This window comes from Salminus brasiliensis, chromosome 10 (assembly GCF_030463535.1).
Source record: "Salminus brasiliensis chromosome 10, fSalBra1.hap2, whole genome shotgun sequence".
In the NCBI taxonomy this organism is placed as follows: Eukaryota; Metazoa; Chordata; class Actinopteri; order Characiformes; family Bryconidae; genus Salminus; species Salminus brasiliensis.
This window is the reverse complement of record NC_132887.1, coordinates 10,536,255-10,560,634: the sequence shown is the minus strand read 5'-3', so window position 1 is coordinate 10,560,634 and position 24,380 is coordinate 10,536,255. Positions and strand designations below refer to the sequence as shown.

General features: G+C 41.7%; 1 protein-coding gene across 4 annotated transcripts in view; it reads left to right on the top strand.

Moving 5' to 3' along the window:
• esrrb (estrogen-related receptor beta) overlaps positions 1-14,227 on the top strand; it is a 40,622-nt gene extending 26,395 nt beyond the window's left edge. For all 4 annotated transcript variants that reach the window (XM_072690292.1, XM_072690295.1, XM_072690294.1 and 1 more), the window contains 2 exons: positions 10,211-10,480; positions 13,983-14,227. In XM_072690292.1, the coding sequence (XP_072546393.1) occupies positions 10,211-10,480; positions 13,983-14,227 (515 nt within the window). The remainder of the gene's footprint in view (positions 1-10,210; positions 10,481-13,982) is intronic.
• Positions 14,228-24,380: the final 10,153 nt, after the last annotated feature.

The following is a 24,380-nucleotide window of genomic DNA, read 5'->3' as shown; positions in this document are numbered from 1 at the left end:
CAGCTCAGTAATGCAGCGTTTTAAACTGGAAACTACAAATACAGCGAGTCTAATCTCCAAACTAAATTCATTAGACTGAATGGGATTTTTGCCAGTGGTTTCCAAGCTTGTTCAACCTTGCTATAGCTGCTCTGAAACAACGCCTTTGAGGCCGGAGCTCTGATAGGTTGCATCTGCCTATCCGTAATCATAAGTTTTGATGGCTAGAACTCAGACGAATGCACTTTGTGGTGGCTGTGTGAATGTCATATGTCGTGGGTCGGAATAAGGCTTTACATTCCACATCTTGTGCAACACAGTTGCTTCATCACATTAGGCAGCTGCTAGTCACCTGCCTCCAAGCTCCGGATTCGCAGGGCAGGATTTTTCCACTAGGGAATTCTGGGCTGAGAGAGTCCGCAGAATTGTTTCCCACATGATCTCTCCGCTGCCGCATTGAGGCTATTCTCGTCCTGTAATGCATCTCTTGTTATTAAAGTTATAAAATAATTTTATTCACTTAAGAGAATAATACATTGAATTTACTGGATTCAAATGATTAATTATTACAAATTATTGCTTTATTGCACTGGTGGAAATAATGTATTTTTTTATTGTATTAAATAGAATTAGATTGAATCCCTTTATACGTCTACATCCCATCATTTCTAATGAGTTTTACTTCTTTATGTCTGTTCTGTGGTTTATGATTTAAATGCATCTACAAATGTTGAAGATGAATAGTCTCTCATAGCTAAAGTAGCATAGCTGATTGCCCTTTAGTAAAATCCACTAACCATAGACCTCCCTGTTACTTTAGGTATGGAAATTGATCTCCTCTCAAAGCTCAGAGCCATCACATCAGAGCGCACACCTCAAGGCACTAGATTACCCCTCCAACCCCACCCAGCCTCCCAACCACCACCCCTCCTCACGCTGCAGCTTGCTGTTTTCTCTTTGCCATTAAATTGTGAAATCTCCTTACTGTGTTGCCGGGGCTGATCCCTCTCGAGCTGTGTAATCTCCTTGTAATGGAGTGTGAATACTGCCGGCCGATAAATCAGCACCTCATCAGCGGCCTTTATTAAATATAGACACCAACAGACAGGCCTTAGTATATTCAATTTACCCACTGACGGAGGCTTTAGCAGCGCAGATCAAGATGGATGGAGCAATCAGGTGGAGGCCCAGGCCTGATACCCCACGCCTGATGCAGAATACAGGGATGGAGATTTGGGAAGGGGGGTATGTGTGAGGTTGGGGGGTGGGGGGACATGACCGTACAGGGGACATCTGCTGCTCAGGGCGTGTATACATATACACAGAGTATACATATACACAGAGCAGGGTGTTCTTGTTCTGTTAGGCCTGTCAAAGCAGAGGGTTGGTGACATGCATGGGGAATTGTGTGCCTGCATGTACATGCATACTTGGTCACATAATGCATCCTGCAAGCTTGCATTTTGTCTCCTCGCAGTCTTTAGAAAAAAGGAATGCATAATTAAATCAAATCAAAGCCAAGTTAATTTGTCAGATATATCATCATACATGGTCCAACTAGCAGAGAAATGCTTTGATGACTGTCCAGTTACAAACAAGGTAAAAAAAACAACACCAATGTCCCATCTCTGCTATTGTAATTCTGTTTATGTTTAGTTATAGTTATATTTGTACAATTTACAATTATCAATATAACTATAATTATATACAACTATATAAACAATATAAACTACACAAATATAATATTAAGTTACTGTATATACATTACAAGTATATTGTATGTATATTACTATTGCAGGTATATTGGTTTTATATATAGTTTGTTTTTACTAATTATTTATATAACATTAATTATTATATATTTGGATATATTATATTTCTTAGTTTATTTCTTAGTATATTTTAAATTGGTCAACCTTATGTGGTTTCTGGACGAAATAATTGACTTCTGTCAGACCACAGAAATAACCTGGCTCTGAAACATTGGAACTGTGATTGCTCAAGATGCCCACATCCCCCACTGTGATTGGTCACTGGGGTCATTTATATATTGCAGACTTCAGACATATCAATACTGCAAAGGCTGATATTCCAATAATGATTAAACAACGTTATGTTTACCTAAATTGTCCCTTATAATATTACATACAATCCATTGCAGATATTTACACACTTTCCTACATACTCTCAACACATTCCACTGAGAATGGTATTTTTGGCCAGTGCCTTTAAAAAGTAGTCAATAGGACATGGTTATTCATTAACCGTTGGATCTGCTTGGCAGCAGGAATAAATGAAGTGTAATTACATGACTGATTAAGGTTCATCTCTTCCTCGTCACTGAGCTAAACAGAGATATATAACGGGCAGTGGAGGCTGTGGCTCTCTGGGGAGGACTAAGTAGCAGTGAAGTCAGGTCAGAAGGTCAGAAAAAGCAGATTAAGACAAGGGGATTACTGTATTTAACGTTACAAAACTTCATATCGTTCACACTCCGCTGGCCAAATGACCCATCTCCCTGCCATGTGCTCGTGCCTAATGGGCCTCTTATCATTTTAAAAGCACTGATACTCCATAGCTCAGCTGGAGGGGGCCCTCGGCTTTAATGCGCTTTAGGCCCGTTTGAACAAAAGCTGTGCGTCAGGGTCAAAGCTATATTCAAAAATTGGGAAATATCTTAGATTCTTTATTTTTTATCTGACTATTGATTGTTTTACAAACACTAATGCTTAAATAAAACAGGGGATATATGTGGGGGAGAGTTCTGTATACGTGCTGAAAGCTTTTCCTGTGTTACTGTAACACGTCTCAGACTAGTTTAATGGAGGTGAGGTGAAAGAGCAAGGCTAGTGTGAGAGTCCAGCACCTCTGCTGAATGTGTGACCAGACCTGGGTCAAATGTCAAGCAGCATAATTTATGAGCAGACACGTATTGATTGGGTTCTCCTAATGCTGTCATGTGAATTCTTTGAGAATCATGGGCAGCAGCTGTGAGTTACACAAAGACACATTTAGACACATGCACACACACACACACCGGTGTGTTTTTATACCTTACTTAACCCCAACCATAAAAAGCCCTTTAAAAAATGAAACACACAGTACTGTGCAAAAGGTGCTACTGCTATCTGCATGCCGACTGTGGGCTGTGTGTGAAATTTACATGGGCTCTAACTGTTTGCTGCTATTATTATTATTATTATTATTATTATTATTACTATTATTACCTTGAACTATCTTTATTATTTCATTATTCTTACAATTATGTTATAATTATATTACTTATATTAGTTATATAAGATTATATTCATATTGTATCAGCAAACCAGATGAACAGTCTTATGTGGTGGTAAGATGATGTTTTTATTAGTCATTAATAATAAATTTTGACCAGAGGATGATGGGTCCCCGTTGTTTTACCTTGCCACTGTCACGGTTGGCTTGCTCACTAGGGGTCTTTATATTTTGCTGTTCTATAGTCCTTGATTTAAACACATGTGTAAATTAGAATAAATCTGGGCAGTAAGTTCATTTTCTCAGTAAAAAAACAAATATTTGAATAAATTCTAATAATCTTTATGAGGATGAACACATCTACGCTGTGCTGGCTAGGCTGGGGGCGTCCAGGTGAAACCTGGAACCAAGCTCTGTTCTTCAGACTAGCTCACAAGATTTCACCTACTTTCTTCACAATGAGATATTCTTTTTTTCTATTGTATTTATGTACCTGCATCTGTTCAAACTGTCTTATTAAATAATGTGCAGAAGTGCTTAAAACATCGACACAGCAGTGTAGCATTTATACCAGGCCGTTTTTGTGTGATTTTACACACTCTTAGTTTCTCTCTCAGTATTATTCTCACTCTCACCCACACAAGTACTCTTACGAAGCCCACTGACACACACTGGGGCAGCTCACAGACCCTCCTGTACCATATACGTTTATTTAGCATGTGGCAGTCTCTTCGAGTGTGAAAAGGTCTGTACCTAAACAAGCTGCTGGGATGCATTGAGGAGCTCAGCACACACAGACTGACTGCTTATAGTAGAGCAATGAAAAAGGCTGTGCACTGCCGCTGGCCAGCAGTCTGCCGGACTTCTCTCTCTGATTAGAAGCCATGATGGATCAGCGCTGGGCCTGAAGCCCGACGTGTTTGGAGTGAAGGATGCTTTTCCTGTCTTTTACGGCTTCGTTCCTGTCCCCCGTCTCTCTATCTCTCTGCAATTTATCTTTTACTTTGTTTTGCCTTTTCTTTTCTTTTTTTTGTTGCTCTTTGTTTGTATCTCTCTCTCTCTTACTCTCTCTCTCTCTTTCTCTTTTACTCTCTCTCTGCATTTCTGCCCCCCTTATTTCTGTCTGTCATCTTTTGTCCTCTGTCTTTTTCTCTTCTCTATCATTTTTTTCTAGTTCTCTCTTTAGTCTCTCTCTCTTTCTCGCACTCTCCCTCTCTATCTCTGTCTTTCATTTGTTATCTTGTTTTCCATTTTCTCTCTCTCCCTCTCTCTCTCTCTGTCCCACTCTCTCTCTGTACCACTCTCTCTCTCTCTCTCTCGATTTCTCTATCTACTCCTTTTTCCAGTTCTCTCTTGTTCATCTCTTTTCCTCATTACCTTTCCCTTCCTCTCTCTCACACTGTCTCTCTCTCCCTTTCTGTCCCTCCCTCTCTCGTTCGCTCCCTCTCTCTCTCTTGTATCTGATTGAGGGTGAAATATGAGGGGGGTGCAGCTGGAGGGGGCCACTATACCTCGTAATTACATCCCATTTTATGAGCGCTACTAATGGCCCTCAGGGAGAAGGAAACAATAATAAATTAATATGAATATGAACTCCCGCTCAACAGAAACGCACAGCGCTTAATTCCAGCCCCTCTGGTGGACCAAACCATGAAAAGAACCATCATCCTGATTGATCACAGGAGAGGGCTTTGCTATAGCCATAGCCTGGCCGTAACACAACAAACCCACACCACTGTGAGACCTTACATCTGATAAAAAGGCCAGATGATTTACTTGTTCAGTGAATTAAGAGGTTTACATTCATCTTAGCATTTATTCTCTCCACTACAGCCCGTCCCTTTGGGTTTAATAGCTGTGGAGTGCACTCGTACCAACCATACATTTACAGCATTTGGCAGAAGCTCTTAGCCACAGCGACTTACAGTTTAATCATGTTACAGAGGTGGAAAAATGTAGGAGTCTAGACCAAGGACGCTTACTGGGATAGTGTGGTGCACTTGCCTGGGCAAGAAACTGAACCCCAAAGCCACATGTACCATCCGCCATCAGCCCAGGCCCAGAGCACATGGCTCGGCTCCAATGAAAGAGAAATCAGCGATGCTGGATTCCACACAAACTTCACAGACAGGGCGTGAGGTCAAGGAGGAGGAGACAGCAGCAATAATGTGCCAGAAATACAATTTTAAATATAAGCTTGTAAATATAGTGGGATTAAAACTTGCTGTTTTTATGGTTATTTTGTTTATAAAGGGCTGCTGCGGCTGTAAAAAGCCTTTTTCGGAGAGCTGTGGCTTTTACCCATTTTCAGACATGTTGCCTTCGATTCAACGGGCATGAAATATGTCACCAAGACACAGCCAAGCCTGTCTTTGTTATAGTGGCTGTTTCGAGTGATGAACTTTATTGAACTGCATAAAAACAAGCTAAAAACTGATTACATTTTATACTGGTGCTGAAGACGGGCCGTGCTGGGGATTTTTCCACAGGGATGATAAATTGAGTTTTCAGAACCGTCTCAGCTGAGGTTCTGCAATGCTCTGATAAGTGTATGGGTGGGTTTGACCACGTCAGACAGCACAAGAGGGCACAGGAGAATGACCAGCCTCTGTTTTAGAGCTGGGAAATGACACAAATTGTTTAGTTTTCCTGTTAGTTGAATGTGCAGTTGCGTACATTATAGCTATATTTGAATATTTGTATCAAGTTGTTTTGGCACAGTTATTATACACTACAGTTTTATTACATGGTTACATATGATATGATTTAATTTGTATGCATATGTGTGTCATAAACCATTCTGTGTCACCAAGAACATCATATATAATCACATATTCAGGCCTGTGCAGAGGTTTAGGCACCTAAGCACATTATTTAAAACTCATTTTCACAATAACACCAGATCATGTGAACACAACAGATGCAGGTGAACATAAACACAGTAAAAAGGAACAAGAATTTTTAATTGTGAAGAAAATAATTGGGATTTTGTGAGCTAGTCTGAAAGGCTAGGCCAAGGTTTGCTTGGTTCCACATTTCTCCGGGACAACCCCTGCCAGCACGTAAATGTGTTCAGTTCCATAAGAAGAGCTTTAGAGATGTTTTATTGAACACAGTGATGGAAAGCCATGTTTTATCTATGAGTGTTTATTCTATTACTAGTGTTTTACTGAGTAAATAAGCACTTTTATAGAAGCTTTTCAATACCTAAAACATTTGCACAGTACTGTATATGATTATATATAGCTAGACATCATATACTGTAAATGTAAACACCTTAGAGTTTCCAAAGCAATTTGTATTACACATATTTGTATCACATACTACATGTAGACTCAAAATTTAGATTAAATACTAAATATTTTTTCTTCCTATCCAAGTTAAATTAAAAGCTAACTACTGGTTTCTGGATACTGTAATCAGCCCTTTAGACAAACTGATATGGGCCCAGCTTACTGTGTTAATTCCGCACTGCTGAGATTGCGTCCAAATCAATCGTGTGCTGGAATAGTGGCAGCTAAACTGGGTCTGCTTCTCCAGCAAAGGTTTTTGATGAATACACACTGAGATTATCTGTGCCAGTTTCCTTCTTTTCCTTCCTAGCAGAGTCAGCAGAGTTCCAAGACACACAGTTTTCAGCTTTTTGTCTCATTAGCTGAATTATATGAAGTTGCTCCTAATAATGTTAGCATGGTGGGGAGTAATAGGAAGAACATATCTCTGCTGCCTCCAGTCTATAAGCTAATGCACTGATAGGCTAATGCCCATTGACACTAGGCACTCTATTTGCTAAAGTGCCAAGGGGCAGGCACAGCAGGCAGGCCCCCCAACTTGGTCAATATTGTGTCATGTTTGGTCAAAGCATGCAGAGGCAGTTGGTTGGAAATGAAGATGTAAATATTGATATTTCATTAGAGTGGGAATCGCCCGCTCCTCAAAGCACTTCAGCAGCGAGGCTCGGCGGCAGCAGCAGCATGGCCTGAGCACCGTTTGACCTGGAGAGCCGGGAAGTCACTTCATTACTCGATTAAATTGAGTGGAAAAAAGCGAAGGGAAAAAACACAAGATCCCATTTGGAGTGATAATTCAACACAGAGAAAAAGAGAGAGCGAGCGACAGAGAGAGAGAGAGAGAGAGTGAGTGAGACAGGCTGGACAGCACAGAACAACCTGCAGCAGCCGATTAACGGCGGGGCTTTTAGCGTGGCGCGTAATTGCGGCCTGCCGAGTGTGATGGGTGTTTAGACTGTGATGGGTGTTTAGAGTGTGAGGATGTGTGCTGCTCAGGGGATGTTTCTGCGTGTCCTGTGTGCATGTCGAACATGTGCCTCGCTCCCGCTCGTCCTGTCGGGTCCAAGGGGAGCTGTGATCTGTTGTAGTAGTCAAAGCCCTGTATGTGATTGCCATGCAAAGCTCATTCGCTGATCAATCTGTGTTACATATGCATATGCATCACAATTACACACTTGACAGGCCAGGCCGCGGTCAATCACCTGCAGATTTCAGGTATAATGCATTACAACAGAGATCATTCTGGTGATTAGTTGCATTTAAAAACCCAGGTAAATTGATTTTCTTGAAAAATCAGCAATTGTTAGGTGGCGGATGATAATTGGGGTGGGGCAATATGATGAAATGTTTATTGTGATAAATTATAACACACTATCGTTGTTATTATACAAAACCATGGCAGCGTCAGGAGTTTGATAACACCATCTGATAATGAGCAAGAGGGAGACTGCAAGAAGAGGGGAAGTACTTTGTGCTTAAAGACAAAACCAGACAAGCCAAGGCAGACATATTCACCATTTGTGTTGGGCACAGGTGAAATTTGGCCGCTGCCTTTTACCCATCCTGGTAGTGAACATACACATACACACGAGTAAGCTAACACACACAGTGATATAGTGAGCACACCAGCCCGGAGTGGTGGGCAGCCATCGCTGCAGCACCCTGGGAGCAGAGAGGGTTAAGTGCTGTGTTCAAAGGCCTGACAGCGGCAGCTTGATGAACCCAGGTATCAAACCCACACCCTTGTCATCAGTAGAATTTCATGTTGTGTGGATGTTAAGAAGTTTTGCTGATGTTGGCTTTTGGTTAACATTCCTCACTGAATCCTACCCGAAAGTGTTGGTATTTTAGGCCAGTATGATGTTGGCATGTTACATTTGGAAGGCGCTGGATTTTGGTTACTTTACATCAGAATTTAAAACCCATAGACATCTACTGTCGTCGCTATTCTGGGGCATTAGACATTGAAATTTGGTCATCCAACGTCACAACCTACATTCACCAAGATAACAACGTCTGTGGCCAGCTGCGTTGAGGGACTGTGAAAGAGGTTTTTGCAGTTCTGCATTTCAGCTTCTCAGAAACAGTATGGGTTGTTATTGTTCAGTTAAGTATCTTAATAGTTTATATAACTGAATTGAGTAGATTACTCGATGACTAATGTAATCAATATTGACAGTCCAAGTGTGAAGTCTTGGGTTTGCCGCTCTGTTGTTGCGTGTGCAGCTTTGTTGTTGGGGTGCTGTCCTGGCCCTCTTCCGTTTCTTTTCTCTCTGCCACCTCCACTCTGGCCCTATTGATTCCTTTTCACATTGTGAGGGGCCCTGGAGCTCCGATCACAATCTGTTAATTAATGTATCCCCCAGCACGCACAGCCAGTGATAAGGGAAATTAAACACTCAGGTCCCCCTTTTTTCCTTCGCCTCTTCTTCTCTCTCACTCTCTCTCTTTCTCTCCTCCATCCTGTTTCCCTCTCTCTCTCTCACCCCCCCCCCCCTTTGCTAACACTCCAACGTGTCACACGTTAAGCAGATAAACATCACCCCTTCGACTCGTCCTCAATGAGATCATTTATATGAAAGAGGGAAAACATTGGAGGCAGGTATGGCGCGTGACCCAGTCAATACTGTAATCTATCACCTCCCTAATCACAAGGGGGCAGATAGGATTGCATTGGTAAACTTGTAAAAGCAATCATTTTAATCATCAGAGCCTGCGAGGGGGGCTAATATACTGTCAAAATGGAGGCACCCAGCGGGCACGGAGCGAGTAGAAGGAGGAGGGGGGGTCATGGGCCTGGCAGAGAAATGTGAAGAGTTTATCAACAGAAAAGGATGAGATGGCTATCAGAGCATCCCCATGACACTCTGTGTCTTCGTCCGCTTTCAAATCTCTTGCCTCGCCAGGCCTTAGTGATTTGCCTCATCCAGCCATTGTTGTCAACATTTTACAAAACGCTGCGCAGTTCATTATGCTGCACAGCCTGCATCCGTGATTTGTGTGGAAGTGACCGCTTACCAGGCAGCTAATTACATGAAGGCCAAGAAGAGGCCCTAGGCCTAGGGCTTCGTTAACCTTCCAATACCCAAGACCCTTTTGAATCTCCTTACTTGTACCTTACCCTCTTCTGTTACTGTACAGCTCCCGCACTACACATAACCTGAACACATTAACTGTCTCAAATCTCAGCCTTAGATATGCTTGGTACTGAAGTGTTCCTGAAATGGAAGCAGAACTATTTACCACTTGCATCAAAGTTTACTCCTGTCAAAGATCATACAGAACCGCTGGAGAACCACAAGAGATCCACAGGAGAACCACAAGAGATCCACACGAGATCCATAGGAGATCTTGTTTTAATTCCCTGAAGAACCTCTGTTTCACTCACACACCTCTTCTTAAGGTTCTTAAGGCAAGGAGTTCTCAAACCACTTTCAAAGGGACCCCCAGATGGTTTAGATGTTTTGATGCAACCAAACCTTGCAATGCATAGGCATTGCACTGGGTCAGAACATCTCCCAAACATCAGGCAGGTCTTGTGGGGTTTTTCTGGTATGCAGTGGTCAGTACCTACCAAAATGTGTGCATAATAAAACATTCAGTAAACTCATTAAATAAAATAAATAGGACATTTCTTTGCTTTTCTTATCTGTGGTGCTAATTGTGGCCTCCGAGTGTTAACATCATTACTCTGCTTTGTGCCTCAGGATTCTCCAGCTTGTCTCTAGGAGATCAGATGAGTCTTCTGCAGAGTGCCTGGATGGAGATTCTGATCCTGAGCATTGTGTTCCGCTCGCTGCCCTACGAAGACGAGCTGGTGTATGCGGAGGACTATGTGATGGACGAGGAGCATTCACGGCTCACGGGGCTGCTGGACCTCTACGTGTCCATCCTGCAGCTTGTCCGCAAGTACAAGAAGCTGAAGGTGGAGAAGGAGGAGTTTGTCACGCTTAAGGCCATCGCCCTTGCAAACTCAGGTACAGCAGGAGCACTCTTCAGTTATTTGGCAAAGGGGGAATAAATCGTAGAAATTAAAAAAATACTCCCAATATGCATATATGATTCTGAAGGTTCTTTGGAGCAGAGAGCTTCTTTTGGTTCCCTAATAATTCTTTCGGTGATTGGTTCTTCAGAGAATCAGTTTTGTACATTAGATGATCAACCTTTTTTGGTTTAAAGAACCTTTTGTAGAACAGCATGTTCAATCTACACTCTTTCAAAAAGGTGCTTTTTAGATGCCATAGAGGAGCCACTTTTGGTTCCATGAAGAATGATGAACCACTTAGCCTGTATATAAGCTCTGGTACTCCGGTAACTGTATTACTTTCATAATTAACATCAGTTTCATAGGCCCCAAAATAGAACCCTGTGGGATCCATGAGATATGCTAAACCAAATGCTTACCAAATAATTCACGTTAGTTTTTGCGTTAAGATTAATGCCATTTTAAACCTAAGAGTTTACCTAAGGGTTCATTCCTAGGTGCGCATTTACGTTTGGGTTTGTCTTCATAAAGTGTCATGATAAACCAGCATGTTGGCCGACAACAAGCGTAGAATTAAAGGCATCCTGCGTGTTCTTTAATCTGCTTGATCTTGATGCAGGTCATCCAGATTGATACAGCTGAGATAAACATGAAGGACACACAGAAAGGGAGAGAGCGAGTGGGAGGAGGGTGCACTGAGCTTTTAATTGAACGGCTTCCGTGTTGTGGCATTCCTCCATTCTCCCATTCTCTCTCTCTCTCTCTCTCTCTATCGCTCGCTCTGCCACTCTCTCTCTTTCACTCTATCTCCATAACAGTAGCCATGGGGCCCCTGCAGCCACAGGAGATAAATTTAGCATTTCATTAGGAGCACAGGGGCTGTCAATAAAATGTGTTAAGTCGAATGGAATGAGTATCAGGGAGTGATGGGCCTCGTTTGTTCCGGGGCAGAAGACGAGGGGCCCATATCGACAGCTTGCTTTTCAGAAGCACGCTCTGTCCCTCTCTGATCAATGTCTGGACAGAGACCCGCAAGCTTTCTCTCTCTCTCTCTCTCTCTCTCTCTCTCTCTCTCTCTCTCTCTCTCTCTCTCTCCCCCTCTCTCTCTCTCTCTCTTTTTTTTGTGTGCTAGAAAAAAAAAGAAAATGCTGAGGGTGGGCTTTGCTTTACTTTTAGTTGACAGACCTTCTGCTAGTAGGTGGAGCAGAGAGCAGAGGGGTGGTGTAGAGAGAGAGAGAGAGAGACAGGGAGAGGAGAGAGAGTGCGTGTATGTGTGTGTGTGTATACGGGCCGCTCGAACAAGGACGTGTGTGTGTGTGTGTGTGAAGGCTCTCATGGGAGCGCCTCTGTCTGACAGCTGTGAAAATTCATAGCGATTGATTTTGTAATTAGCAGTTTATCAATTGGATCGACGGGGGCTCTCTGATGGATTGCAAGGAAATTGTTTCTTCAAAGTTGTTTTTTTTTACACATTCTGTCTCTTGTGCAAATACACACACACACTCGCTTCACCCTCTGTTTCTCTTTCTCTCTCTTTCAGAGAGACATACTCACACATACACACACCCACAACACACACTCAGAGGCACATGTGGGAACTGAACTGAGAGTAAACACTAAAGGCTGTTGGTCTATAGAAGAATATTGGAATGATCTGGAATGATCAGCTTCCAACAGTGTAAAAATATGAATACTTCTATTATTGTTCAGCTAGCGCACTGAACAAGCTCATGATAATAAACAGGCGTCAGGTTCAGCTCTAAGTTTTAACCCTTTGAAGCTGCCTAAACTAATTACACACTGAGTAACACAATCAATTACACACACACACACACACACACACACACACAGACACACACACACATATATATATATATATATATATATATATATATATATATATATATATATATATATATACACTTAACTTAGTTCTGGCCATGCAAGCTGATTGGTTGGTTAAGAAGTGTTCTAACCTGTATTTTACCATAACAGCATATTTACAACGCTTCTCAACCAGCCCTTTTTCCCAAACAAGTAACGTAAACAAAAACTACTACTAACTACCTAAAAAGAAAGGATTAGGAGCAGATTTTACAATAGCAACAGACTAACTGTGAGTGGGAAACACAGTTTAATTAGTTGGCCTGTGTAAGGAGCTGGAGAAGTAGCTGCAGGCTGTTCAGTAAGTGAGTGGAGTTTGTTTCTGTGACGTTGCAACAAACTGCTGGTTAAGGAGCTATAATTCAGACGATAGAAAATCTCACGCAAAAACCTTGTATCTCCATTTTTGCCTTTTTGTCTTTTTGAGACTGTTTACACCTGACATTAATATGTGTTTTGTATCTGGATAGTATCTGAATATTTTGATCAGTTTACACTTGTCATTAAGTTGCATCCCCAGTCTGATCAGATGAGATACAATTTTGTTATTAATTGGATACTGGTTTGGTAAATCAGTGCTTAATGATGGTAAATTAGGTGAGCTGGAGATGAAATTGAGCCCATCCATGCTGTGCTGGCTGGGGAAATCTGGAACCAAGGTTCTAATGGGATCTGGAGTTTCTGCAGTAAAAACTCTCTTATTGCTGAGAGAAATGGGTTTAAAAATGTGCTTAGGTGCCTGAAACCTCTGCACAGTACTGTGTGTGTTTGTACTGAATAATAATAATGACAGTTCTGCAAAGTCTATGACCTTTGTTTTTTGGATATATATTTATATATAATATATATATTTTTTTATTATGTATGCATTCATATAGGTTCTTTATTAAATGACAACACGGTTTTATAAATATAAATATGACAACATTTTTTTCTAAATTAAAAACTATTCGTAAAAAGTTCAATAAATCATTAAAGAAGTGTGAATTTTGTGAATATGATCAATATTGCTAAATATGATCAATATCACAAAACCATGGTGTTTTTTTCTGAAAGATTGTACACCTTCAGTTTGTACCTGATTTTTAGTTAAAAGCTATACCTTTCGTTTGGCCTCAGATGGTCTTGGCTTAGTCTTTTGTTTCCGCTATCTGATGGTACGTCCATCATTTATCTATAATTTATTTATTTATATATTTTTGGATTATATTGATTTTCTGTCAGTTCAGTCTGGAACAGTATTTAAATAAGGTTCAGTCAAACTCAGAAGCCTTTAGTTCTTCTGTTCTAGCTTGTCTTTTTTCTCCACCTGAGTAAAATGTTTTTAACCCTTTTTTTTGATGGTGTATCTCTTTTAATGCATTATGGAAATAAGATGCTGTAAGAATGGAATTAGTTCTGTGGGTGTAGTGCCATAGGTACTACCTATTTGTATCATGTCTAAAGCACAACACGTGCTTGACCAAATTATTTTATTGGAAATAATAAATAATACACTGCTTATTTAATTCATTACATTTCATAACTGTAGTGTTCAGTAAGCACTTCAGTACAAACACTGCAGATTCCTCACAGCACTCCTGTAACGAATGTGTCTCTTTTCCCATCAGACTCCATGCACATAGAGGACGTGGAGGCAGTTCAGAAGCTTCAGGACGCTCTGCACGAGGCCCTGCAGGACTATGAGAGTGGGCAGCACGCGGAGGACCCTCGGCGGGCAGGGAAACTGCTAATGACCCTGCCGTTGCTCCGGCAGACCGCCACCAAGGCCGTGCAGCACTTCTACAGCATCAAGGTGCAGGGCAAAGTGCCCATGCACAAACTCTTCCTGGAAATGCTGGAGGCCAAGGTCTGAGCGGCCCTACACATGACCGGCCACGGCTGCGTCGCCGCAGCAACAGCGGACAGGGGCCGTGTTAGAGACCCACTAACTGAGGAGAGGCACGAGGAGAGACACACTGTTGATTGACAGACAACTTAGAAACTCTTATAAACTCACCGCTCTCTCTCTCTCTTTGCCCTCTCTGTCTTTTCAAACCTGTCTCCCTCGGTCTCTCGCGGACATGAAACGTTTTTAAAGACCTGAAAAAAGAAACTTCAAAGTATAAATATAATAAATGAAGAAGAAAAATTTAAAATATATAACAAAATCCTATGTACTTGTACAGTAATGATTTTTTGGGTTTTTTTGTTTATGGTCTGTGGTTCTGTATGAAGGAAGAAACCTCTCCGACGGGGATGGATCTCGAAAAGGTGGTCAGACGCTTTTTTTATTTTCAAATTTTTGAAAGACTAACTCTCTATACATGTCACGATAAAAATCTGAACCACTAGGTAACCTGTGGAGCATCTCACGCCGAACACACACACACACACACTCATACGTGTGATGATTCAGCCCCTGGACGTTACCAGGACTCAGCCAGGACTTGTAAATATTCATCACAGTGCGATAAAACGAGATGACTGTACAGGCAAAAGTGGGGAGGGGGAACAACAGCCACGTTGTCTCGCTCTGCCCGACAGGATGGGGGGACGCGCAAAGCCGCAGAGAAAAACGTGAGCTCTTTCAGATTCAACGTCCTTGAATATATACCTCTTGAGAACAGTGATCCCTGCAGCATCGATTCATCACAGGCAGCATTGATTCATCACAGCGCAGGAAGACACAGCTGGTAAACATGTGTAACCAAACTAGCGTAGCCAGGTAGTCCGATGTGTAACTCTGTAGTGAAACTCAGCAATAAAAGGGAGCTGACGGGACGGGCAACGGGGATCTCACTCCTCTGAATGCTTCTCAATGCTGCTGCCGTTAAAACCCTTAAACCCACCCTTTGATATGTTCCATGTTTTGCAAGTGAGTGCATTTCGGCAATAAACGCACCACTTGCTCGTTGCACTGTGGCCCCGTTTTCGTTTTCTCCTGTTTGTTGTTGTTGTTGTTGATGTTGTTGCTGCTGCTGATGTTTTCCTCCAACCCAAATTTGGTCGGCCGAGTAAGCTGGTGCTAAATGTTTGCTGGCAGGCTGACAAACGGACCCAATTTGGGCAGAGTGAAAGATGAGCAAGGGATTGGTGGGGGAGATGGGCTGGGATTGGTGGTGGTGGTGGTGAGGGGGGGTGGGGTTGGGGTGGAGGAGGTATCAAAGGATTTATGCCGAGTGGCAGAAGTCCAGGAGATTCCACGTTCAAACAATCAGAGGCCCATATGTCAAAGGAACTATTTTGGGCGCGCTAAGCCGCAGGCAGAGCCGTACCGCACAGAGGAAGCAAGGTGCCCAGCATCTGCTCGGCCCGTTTTAGAAGTGGCCCGGCCTTTTTATAGGCCCGGCACTTTTATAGCAATGTATCCAAATGAAGGTGAACGGCAGGTGCAGGTCTTTCACACCAGCTTTATTTTTAGGCCTCCAAAGGTGGCGCTAGGCTGGAGAGTGGAGCGTGAGCACTGGCGGAGGGCTCTCGACCTCATGTTGACACAATAGCGCTGACGCATTGATTGCTAAAAAGGGCTTTGAAGCAGGCATCTACATAAACAGCTAATTACCCCCTTAAACCCTCCCTGCCAAAGGCTCCAAATGTGCGAACAGCCACGCAGGACAGCCAGAAAACACCCACATCGCTCCGGTTCCTGCGCAACATCTCAGCAACTGTGTGAATTCTGCTCTGAAATAGAGCTGCCATGTTGTTTTGTTTGACCTTTGTGGTGCATGATGGGAAACGTAGTTCAGTGCTGTAGATTTCCGCCACCCTCTTCCTCCATTTCGAAAAACGGGAGTCCGCCGGGAAGGGATGGCTTATACTACTGATGTCATTTTTATGTGATGTTGTAAATTGTGGCGCTGTCACAATTTGATACTGTGATCAAAGGAACTGGTGTAGTGAAGGGTGATGGTGGCCAGCTCGCTCGCTATATCATTGGCCAAGGTGCATCCTGCTGTACACTCATTGGCTACTTAATGGAGGATGGTCGTGGGCCTCTCCACTAAACTGTCTAAACTTGAAGTGGCCACAGTCCTGTGTATGGAGTGGGCTTAGCCAGGCAAGATACGGACAATGTAATACAGGGCATTTTTCATTCTATTGTGCATACTCTGTGGGTAACAACCGGGACCAGTTCTGACTAATATCATGCACCTTTTTACTGTATAGTTCAGATGACACTTTTTTTTTTGCAAAAAGAGATTAAACACTGCAAACCCTAAGAATCTAACAATGACCATGCTTGACCTCCCTGTTTAAAGCATGGCCTTTAATATTGGATTGGCGAGACAGTTATTCCTGGAAAGACTCATTTTTGTGTCTCTGTACCCTGAATACATACATTAAACTACAAAATGCAACATCCAGTTAACTACCTCATCCTCCATCCAGACAAATACTCTCTTTGAAATACAGGTACCAGGAAGGGTTCTGTGAGGCATGCCATTGAAGAACCATTTTAAAGAACCTTTTAAAGATTTAAAGACATTATTGCTTTTTACCTGTTTAAGGGATCTTCACACTCACACCTCTATGATAAAAATGTTTTTTTATGGAACTTAAAGTGGTTCTTATGTGGCATCACTCAAAGAACCCTTCGTGGAACCATTTTTTAAAATAGTGTACGTCTTAATTTGGACACAAATATTATCGCCACTTGTACTGCAAAGAGTTCAGTAGTTAAACCAATCAGCCATAACATTAAAAGTGAATTGAAAGCTGAAGTGAATAACACTGATTATCTGGTTACAATGTCTGCTCAAAGAGTGGGGTCCGCATATTAGGCAGCGAGTGAGCAGTCCGTTATTGCAGGTGATGTGTTAAAATAAATGAATAAATGGACAAGAGTAAGAATCTGAGCCACTTTGACAAGAACCAAACTCTGATGGCTAGATGCCGGTAGGCGGGTCTTGTGGGGTATTCCCTATATGCAGTGGTCAGTACCAAAAAAAGGGTCACTTCTGCTAGGTGAACCAGCAACAGGGTCATGGGCACCAAAGACTCATTAATGTAAACCATGGAGGCCCTGCCTCACGACTTACTACACTTTAAGAAACTGCTGCTAACGTCTTGGTGCCAAGATACCACAGGACACCTTCAGAGGTCTTGTGGTGTCCATGCCTTGATGGCTTATGGCTGTTTTGTCAGTAAGAGGGGGTCCTACACAATCGTAGGCAGGTTTTAATGATAAGACAGGACACCTTCAGGGATTTCAGGGAGACCTACACATTATTTAATGTTATGGCTGCTTGGCATATTTTGTTACTGACTGTAGCAACTAGCCTTCTATCACGTTCTGTGGGAAGCGCTGTATATAAGTGCATGCAGACCATCAAGAAGCACTACTGCCTGCTGGCACCTGCGCTATTTACACCTGCTACATTATAGACACCACAGAGCTCACCCCACCATGCCACGTAACTTACTACCCACTCTCGCTAGCCACCCACATTACAGTCTCAGCTTCTTCAACTCCTGTTCTTCTAATAAACACTGTATCTTCTCCCCCTCCTCCATGACTCCTACACTTCAAATGAAACGTATTAGTATAGAAGTGATGATTCTAAAGAAAGACACTCAGTGTGGTCAGTAACTGTAATACTTCTGTAATACAAGACCCATTCCTCCAAACCCTTGTTGGAGAAACCACCCAGCATGCGACAGTCAGAATTGGTCCCACTGTGTTCAAATGTCGAAAATGAAAAGGGATTTTATTTTCTCCTAAAAAAAAAAAGTATTTATTGTGTGTATTATATCACTTTGGCTGCACTGTACAATAATATCTCTGATTGTTCATTTAACAATTCCTGTGTCACATTTCTTTTTTTTCTTTTTTTTTTTGGTTTTGATGTCAAAAAAATGAGAAAAGGAACAAAGAAAAGATATACTCCCAACATTCTGTGCCTGTATTTTTTTCCTCTTGTGTATTTTCGAGTGCACACCAGACACTGCAGGTAGTGCAACACAAGTGCAGTGATTTGGAAAGGCCCGATGCCCTCAAAGCATCTCTCTACTCTCCTGGGACAACTGTAGCACACTGACCGCTGTGTAAAGAGGCCTATTTGGCACAGTAGAGTCTCTCAGTGTTGAATGAATATCTACAATGTACAGTACTGCAAGGCTGAGGCAAGGTGCTCACTACATATAACACAAAACAAAACAAAACAAAAAAAACAATGAGCAGTTCTTACTATGACAATGTTGTCCTGCAAAACTCATGGAACATTTTTGCCGTTTTTCATTTTTTGACCTACTTTGAATCTGGCAGTTGTTTTTCACATTGTGTCTAAATTTAATGATGAATAGGCCAATAGAAATGCTCCAAAATGTCTGGAGTAACATACTTTTACATTGACTTCCATTGAAAGTTTTCAATGGAAGTTTTCTTCCTTTTCCTGTAAAGTTGTCATTTTGGAGATACAAGGTTCTAATGTTAGATTTGCAAACCAAAAACACACTTATTGCCAGGATAAATGGTTTTATGCAGGATTCAATCTGGGTCAAAACTCAAAATACAAAATATTAATTTAAACACAGCTAAGACTCAATGACACCAGATCAGTGAAACCCCTTCAGGAGGGTCTCTGAGATGCATTCGAGACACGTTACAGCAGTGAAAACACATCTGTCTCTCTGAAACACATTCAACAGCCAAAACTCCTCCCAGTACAACCCCAAATAATTGCTGTGCAATGAGCGAATTTGCGAATTCTGTCCCACACAGCCAATAGATTTTATGTTCTTGTGTGTGTGTGTGTGTGTGTGTGTGTGTGTGTGTGTGTGTGTGTGTGTGTGCTATTGCGTACATTCTTTCAGTGTTTATATGTGTCAGACTCTGCGCAATAACCACACACACACTTGAGGTCCTTCAGCATGCAGTGAGTGTAAAAGAATGACTGCTGTCAATGCTTCATTGCCTCTATGGTCAGCAGGCAGCGATGATGGCCTTCAGCTTGTCCACTCAGTTTAGAGCCTCTCTGATTGAGCCCCACTTGCGGAGCAGATTCCTGTGTAAGTGGCGGAAGATCAGAAGCACGGGCCTCCAGAGACTTCCAGCACAGTCCAGCAGCCTGAGAGAGAGAGAGAGAGAGAGAGAGAGAGACGGATTGTGTGAGCAGCAGCAGCAGGAGAAGCAGGAGGAGCAGCAGCAGCACGGTGCTACAGCAGCCGCAGCTCCACAACCAAGAAGAGTAAAGCACAGACAGTAAAGTCATGGCCCCCGCAACACACACACAGCTTTCTCCATAAGACTACTGCCCTCCTGCTGCAGCTGATGTGCAGTAATCAGTGCATTTTTGCAGCAGTTGAAATTGTCTGCTTCATTAGATGACTAAAATAATACTTGGCTAATCAGGTTTATCATTTCTATTTCAGTGTTAATACACGCTCCTTTTTTTTGCAGGAATAATATTAAGTGAAATGATTGTAGAAGAACGTTTGGGATAGTATCTGTCTGAGTAGGAGAGATGTTCTTCCATTAAGGCCTATATAAAATGAAACACTTTCCTGGGATTAGTTAATTCCCCAATCTATGTAATTAATATGAGGCAATTTTCTTTTTGCGACATAAAAACTGTGAACAATTAGGTCCCCCTTTATTTGAAATTAGCTTTACTTTTAAAAACAATTTAAATTTCACAGCGAACACTCTTTCATTACTCTAGGCTCCTCTTTTGTTCTTCTTGTCCGCAAGGCAAGAACAGAGCTTGTGTAAACTAGGGACACAGTGATATGGGAACAGTAGATATATGCCAATATGTGAGATTTTTCACAGTGGTCCTTCTTTTGTACTGACACTGCATGCAGGGACTACCCCACAAGACCTGCCTACCGTTCTGGAGATGCTCTGACCCAGGTGACTGATCTCCACAATTTGGCCCTGGTCACTCACATCTTTAAAGGTGAGCATTTTTCCAGCCTCTAAGACACCATCTGTCTTAGTATTCTATATTTCTCCTACTGTAACAAGATTACAAATCAGCATTATTCCTTTCAGCTTTCAGTGGTTTTAATGTTATGGCTGATTGGTGTAGCTACTAAACTACTGAGCTCATGAAAGCAACGCAAGTGCCAATAACACCTGCACCCAGTGCTCTGTCACTGCTTACATTGTGTCCAAACTGAGATCTACACTATTAATAATACAAGTGCTACAAAAGGTTCTCTGAGTGCCATAAAAGAACCACTTTTGGTTCCATAAAGAACCCTGTTTGTAAAAGAGATGAGTGCATGAGTGTGAAGAATCTTTTAAGCTCTAAAGAAGCATCACTTGACTTCACCCTCCCATATTTCTAGCACAAACATGGTTCTTTATATAACCAAAAGTGGTTAGTCTATGGGATCTTTCAAAGAACCCTTTGTAGCATCATTATTGTTCAAATTGCTTAAGTGTGTGTAAATTAATTAATTTATATGAATCTATATATATATATATATATATATATATATATATATATATATATATATAGAGAGAGAGAGAGAGAGAGAGAGAGATTTTATATATATATTATATATATATATATATATATATATATATATATATACATATATATATATATATATATATGTATATATATATATATATATATATATATATATATATATATATATATATATAATTTGTTTGTCAAATGTTTCCCTTTCCCCAATTTGGTTCTATTAATAGGTATGCCTTGACATCAAATTACCACTTGAACACTTATTAGGAAAAACAACCAAACCAGGAATGAAACAAGCTACTATCTGCTCAAATTAAAGGCAGTTCAAAACTTGACAAAAAAACCCACCATGCGCTGTGTAGCCAGGAACATCCAGCTGACTGAGGCTCAAATCACACACTTTTAGAGGATAAATCTTAATATCTGAAAGCACAAATTGAGTGAATAGTCTTAGGAATGTTTTCACTGTCTCATTTAGTAGCCTGGGTAATCCAGGTTTGCTTGCTATCTCTCTTACTTGAATTTAGCATGTTGTTTGTTTTTTCCCCCACCTGGTTTCAGAGCGTGACATTTCAGTCCCTGGATTCCAGCTGTTTCTTCAAATTGCAGCAATCCATTAGTTTCTCATCTCTTCTGTATAAGGAGGGAATTTCTGCACAACAGCTCTTTCTCATCTTTGTGTTTTAGTGGCCTTCACGCTGAAAGCTACCATTGCCACTCTGTCTAACATATCCGTTTGTAACTCCGCCCAGCGCTAGCAATTCTTAACACACGTCTTCTCCAATACATGTGAAGCCAGCATCTTTTCAAACTACCACTGATGTGGCATTGCCGGGCAGCTGACACTCACAGGAGAAAGTGCCAGGTCCTCAGCTCCACCAGCACTATTTACCCACCCAAAGAGAGAGTGGCCAATTGTGCTCCCTCAGACTCAGGCCACTGATGGCAAAGTAGCATAGCTCAGTATTTGAACTCGCAAGCCCCAGGTCACAATGGCAGCACATTAGACTGCTGAGCCAGCCTGATCAAGATATTTTGGAGCATTTCTATTATTCCATTCATCCTGCAATTTTAACACAAAGAATAACTGCCCCTACAAGTTTCTTCCTCTTGGATTCTTCTATGACACTTTGTAGTACCTTTATTTTTTAAGACTGTCCATCCAAAAGCAAGCATTGAAGTGAAAGAGGCCATGTTTAATATGTCATCTGCAGTGCACTGAGATGTCTGTGTTCGGTGTTAGCAGTTTTAGGGCTTTCCTCTGTTTCAGCTGTAGATTTGCATTCATCAGGCTTCAGCTCCCATCAGTATGTGTTCAAGGCCTTTATATTTCCTAACTGAGCTCCATTATTCTGAGTGTTGATGATGACCAGGGAAAGAATTGCATGTCAGTGTGAGTGATTGGGTTTGAACTGAGCTGCAGTATATACTTTGCATAAAGCAATGGCTCAAATTACACTTAGGATTGAAAACAGAGCGAGCAAACGTCCCAGGAGAGCTTGTGGCACAGAAATAAAATATAAGCCTCACTCCCTCATCAGTCTCCGGCTTCTTGCTCTTTCCTCTGCCTCTGTGCATTCCTACCTCATTTTTGGTGTTTCTATACATCTGCCTGTTCTTTAATACATGTTTATGTTGGATTTTGATGTCTCAGTTAGACACACAATGAATGAGGTTCAGCTCCACTTTTCGGATATAGCGGTGTAAAGAACAGTGGACACCTAAACATCCATTTATAATCTTGACATTGTTTTAGACTCAGGACATATTCAAGTGTTACTGTATTTGTCTGAGCACAGATTGGACATCAGGTGATGTTGTTCTTAAAATACAGGGAGCTCTACCATTGGTAGGTCTTGTGATCTGTAGACATATAGAACCTGAACCAGATCTAGATCATTGGGACAGTCTCTGAATACACTGATATAGAACAGTAAATACCCTTTGTATATGTCTGTTCCACCTGTCAAGTAAGTGGCAGCAACAGAACAGTCAGTTTTTAAAGGTGATGTAGGTGTTAAAGGCAGGAAAAATGAGCAAGCATAAGAAAATGAACCACTCTGACCAGAATCAAACTGTGATGGCTAGGCGACAGGGTCAGAACACCTCCAGAACATCAGGCAGGTCTTGTGGGGTGTTTCCGGTATGCAGTGTAGTCAGTACTTACCAACAGTGGTCCAAGGAAGGACAACTGGTGAACCGGTGATGGTGTCATAGTCAATCCCATAGAAGACATACTGTAGCACAAATTGCTACATAAGCATAATCTGTTTATGAAGCAGCTTCAAATATCACAATAAATAGGCACAAGGTCTATAAAGCCGATCAATATTCGATTTGATTCGATTCAATGTGTGTAAATACACAGAAATGAACCAAAAGACTAAACTTCTTCATGTCAAAACAACCACCAGCCGACCACTCACAGACATTAAGGAGTCTGATCAAACATGATGTGTTTTACAGCTTTTATGCTATGAAGGCCTCAGAAGGGGTGCAGTTGCGGAGGGAGGTACAGGCAGGGTTCAGGCCGGAGTATAGGGCAGCACAGCAGAAATGGTGAGGGGCTACTCAGGGCAGGGCGCTCAGGATGGACCTGACCTTTTCTGCATGTCAACCAAAGGTTAGAAATCTCCACTGGCCTTAAAAGAAATGCACTTGTTTGCCATTACGGTGGAGATCCTCCTTATTGCGGCAAGCAAGAGTCCGACGCACGATCCCTCGGGAAGCTCACGCGTGGCATTCATGAGAGCATACAAGGGCCCCCCACCTCCCCTCTCTCTCTCTCTTTCTCTCTGTCTCAAACACTCTCTCTCTCTAAAAGAATTTATGACATTTCTGAACAGGGCATCGGCTTGTTTCAGTGTAGTCTACAACTTAAAGATCAAAGTGTCAATGTAGACAAAGTACATAAAAGAAGCACATAGGCAGATAAGAAAAAAACACTAACTCCAAAACTGCAACTTTACAGGAGAAGGAAAAAACCTTTTTTTTTTTTTTTTATGGAAATCAGTGTAAAAAGATTTTATTCCAAGTCATTTTGGAGATTTTCTATTGATCCATTCTTCATCAGATTTTGACACAATATGAAGAACAACTGCCAGATTTACATTTTGCCAAAAAGTGAAAAACAGCTAAAATTGAGGTGCGATGGTCTGTGTTCTGTTTTTAAAGGTAAAGTAAAAGGCACATAAAAGCAGCACATCATACAAATCTGAATGGCACTAAGACTGGAAACTGGAAACGCTAGCCTCGTTTTCTTTTGGCAGAAGAGATCAAATATCAGAAATAACCGCCTGCTTACTTGTCTCAAGCTCATGGACACACTTTCCACAGTATAATGCACATAGCTGACTGTAATTCACACATTTATATTCATAAAAGTGATTTTGTATTTAAAATATGACCTATAAAGCTTGATATATGGAAATTGACAGATCATATGTGATTCCTGGATTAAATGTCTTATAGATCACATGCTTTATGTTCCCCCCCCCCCCCCCCCCGACCACCACCCCACCTCCTCATACTCTCCTTGCCTGAGAACGGAACCTTGACCATGCAAGTAATTTACAGTGTTATGGGATGAGT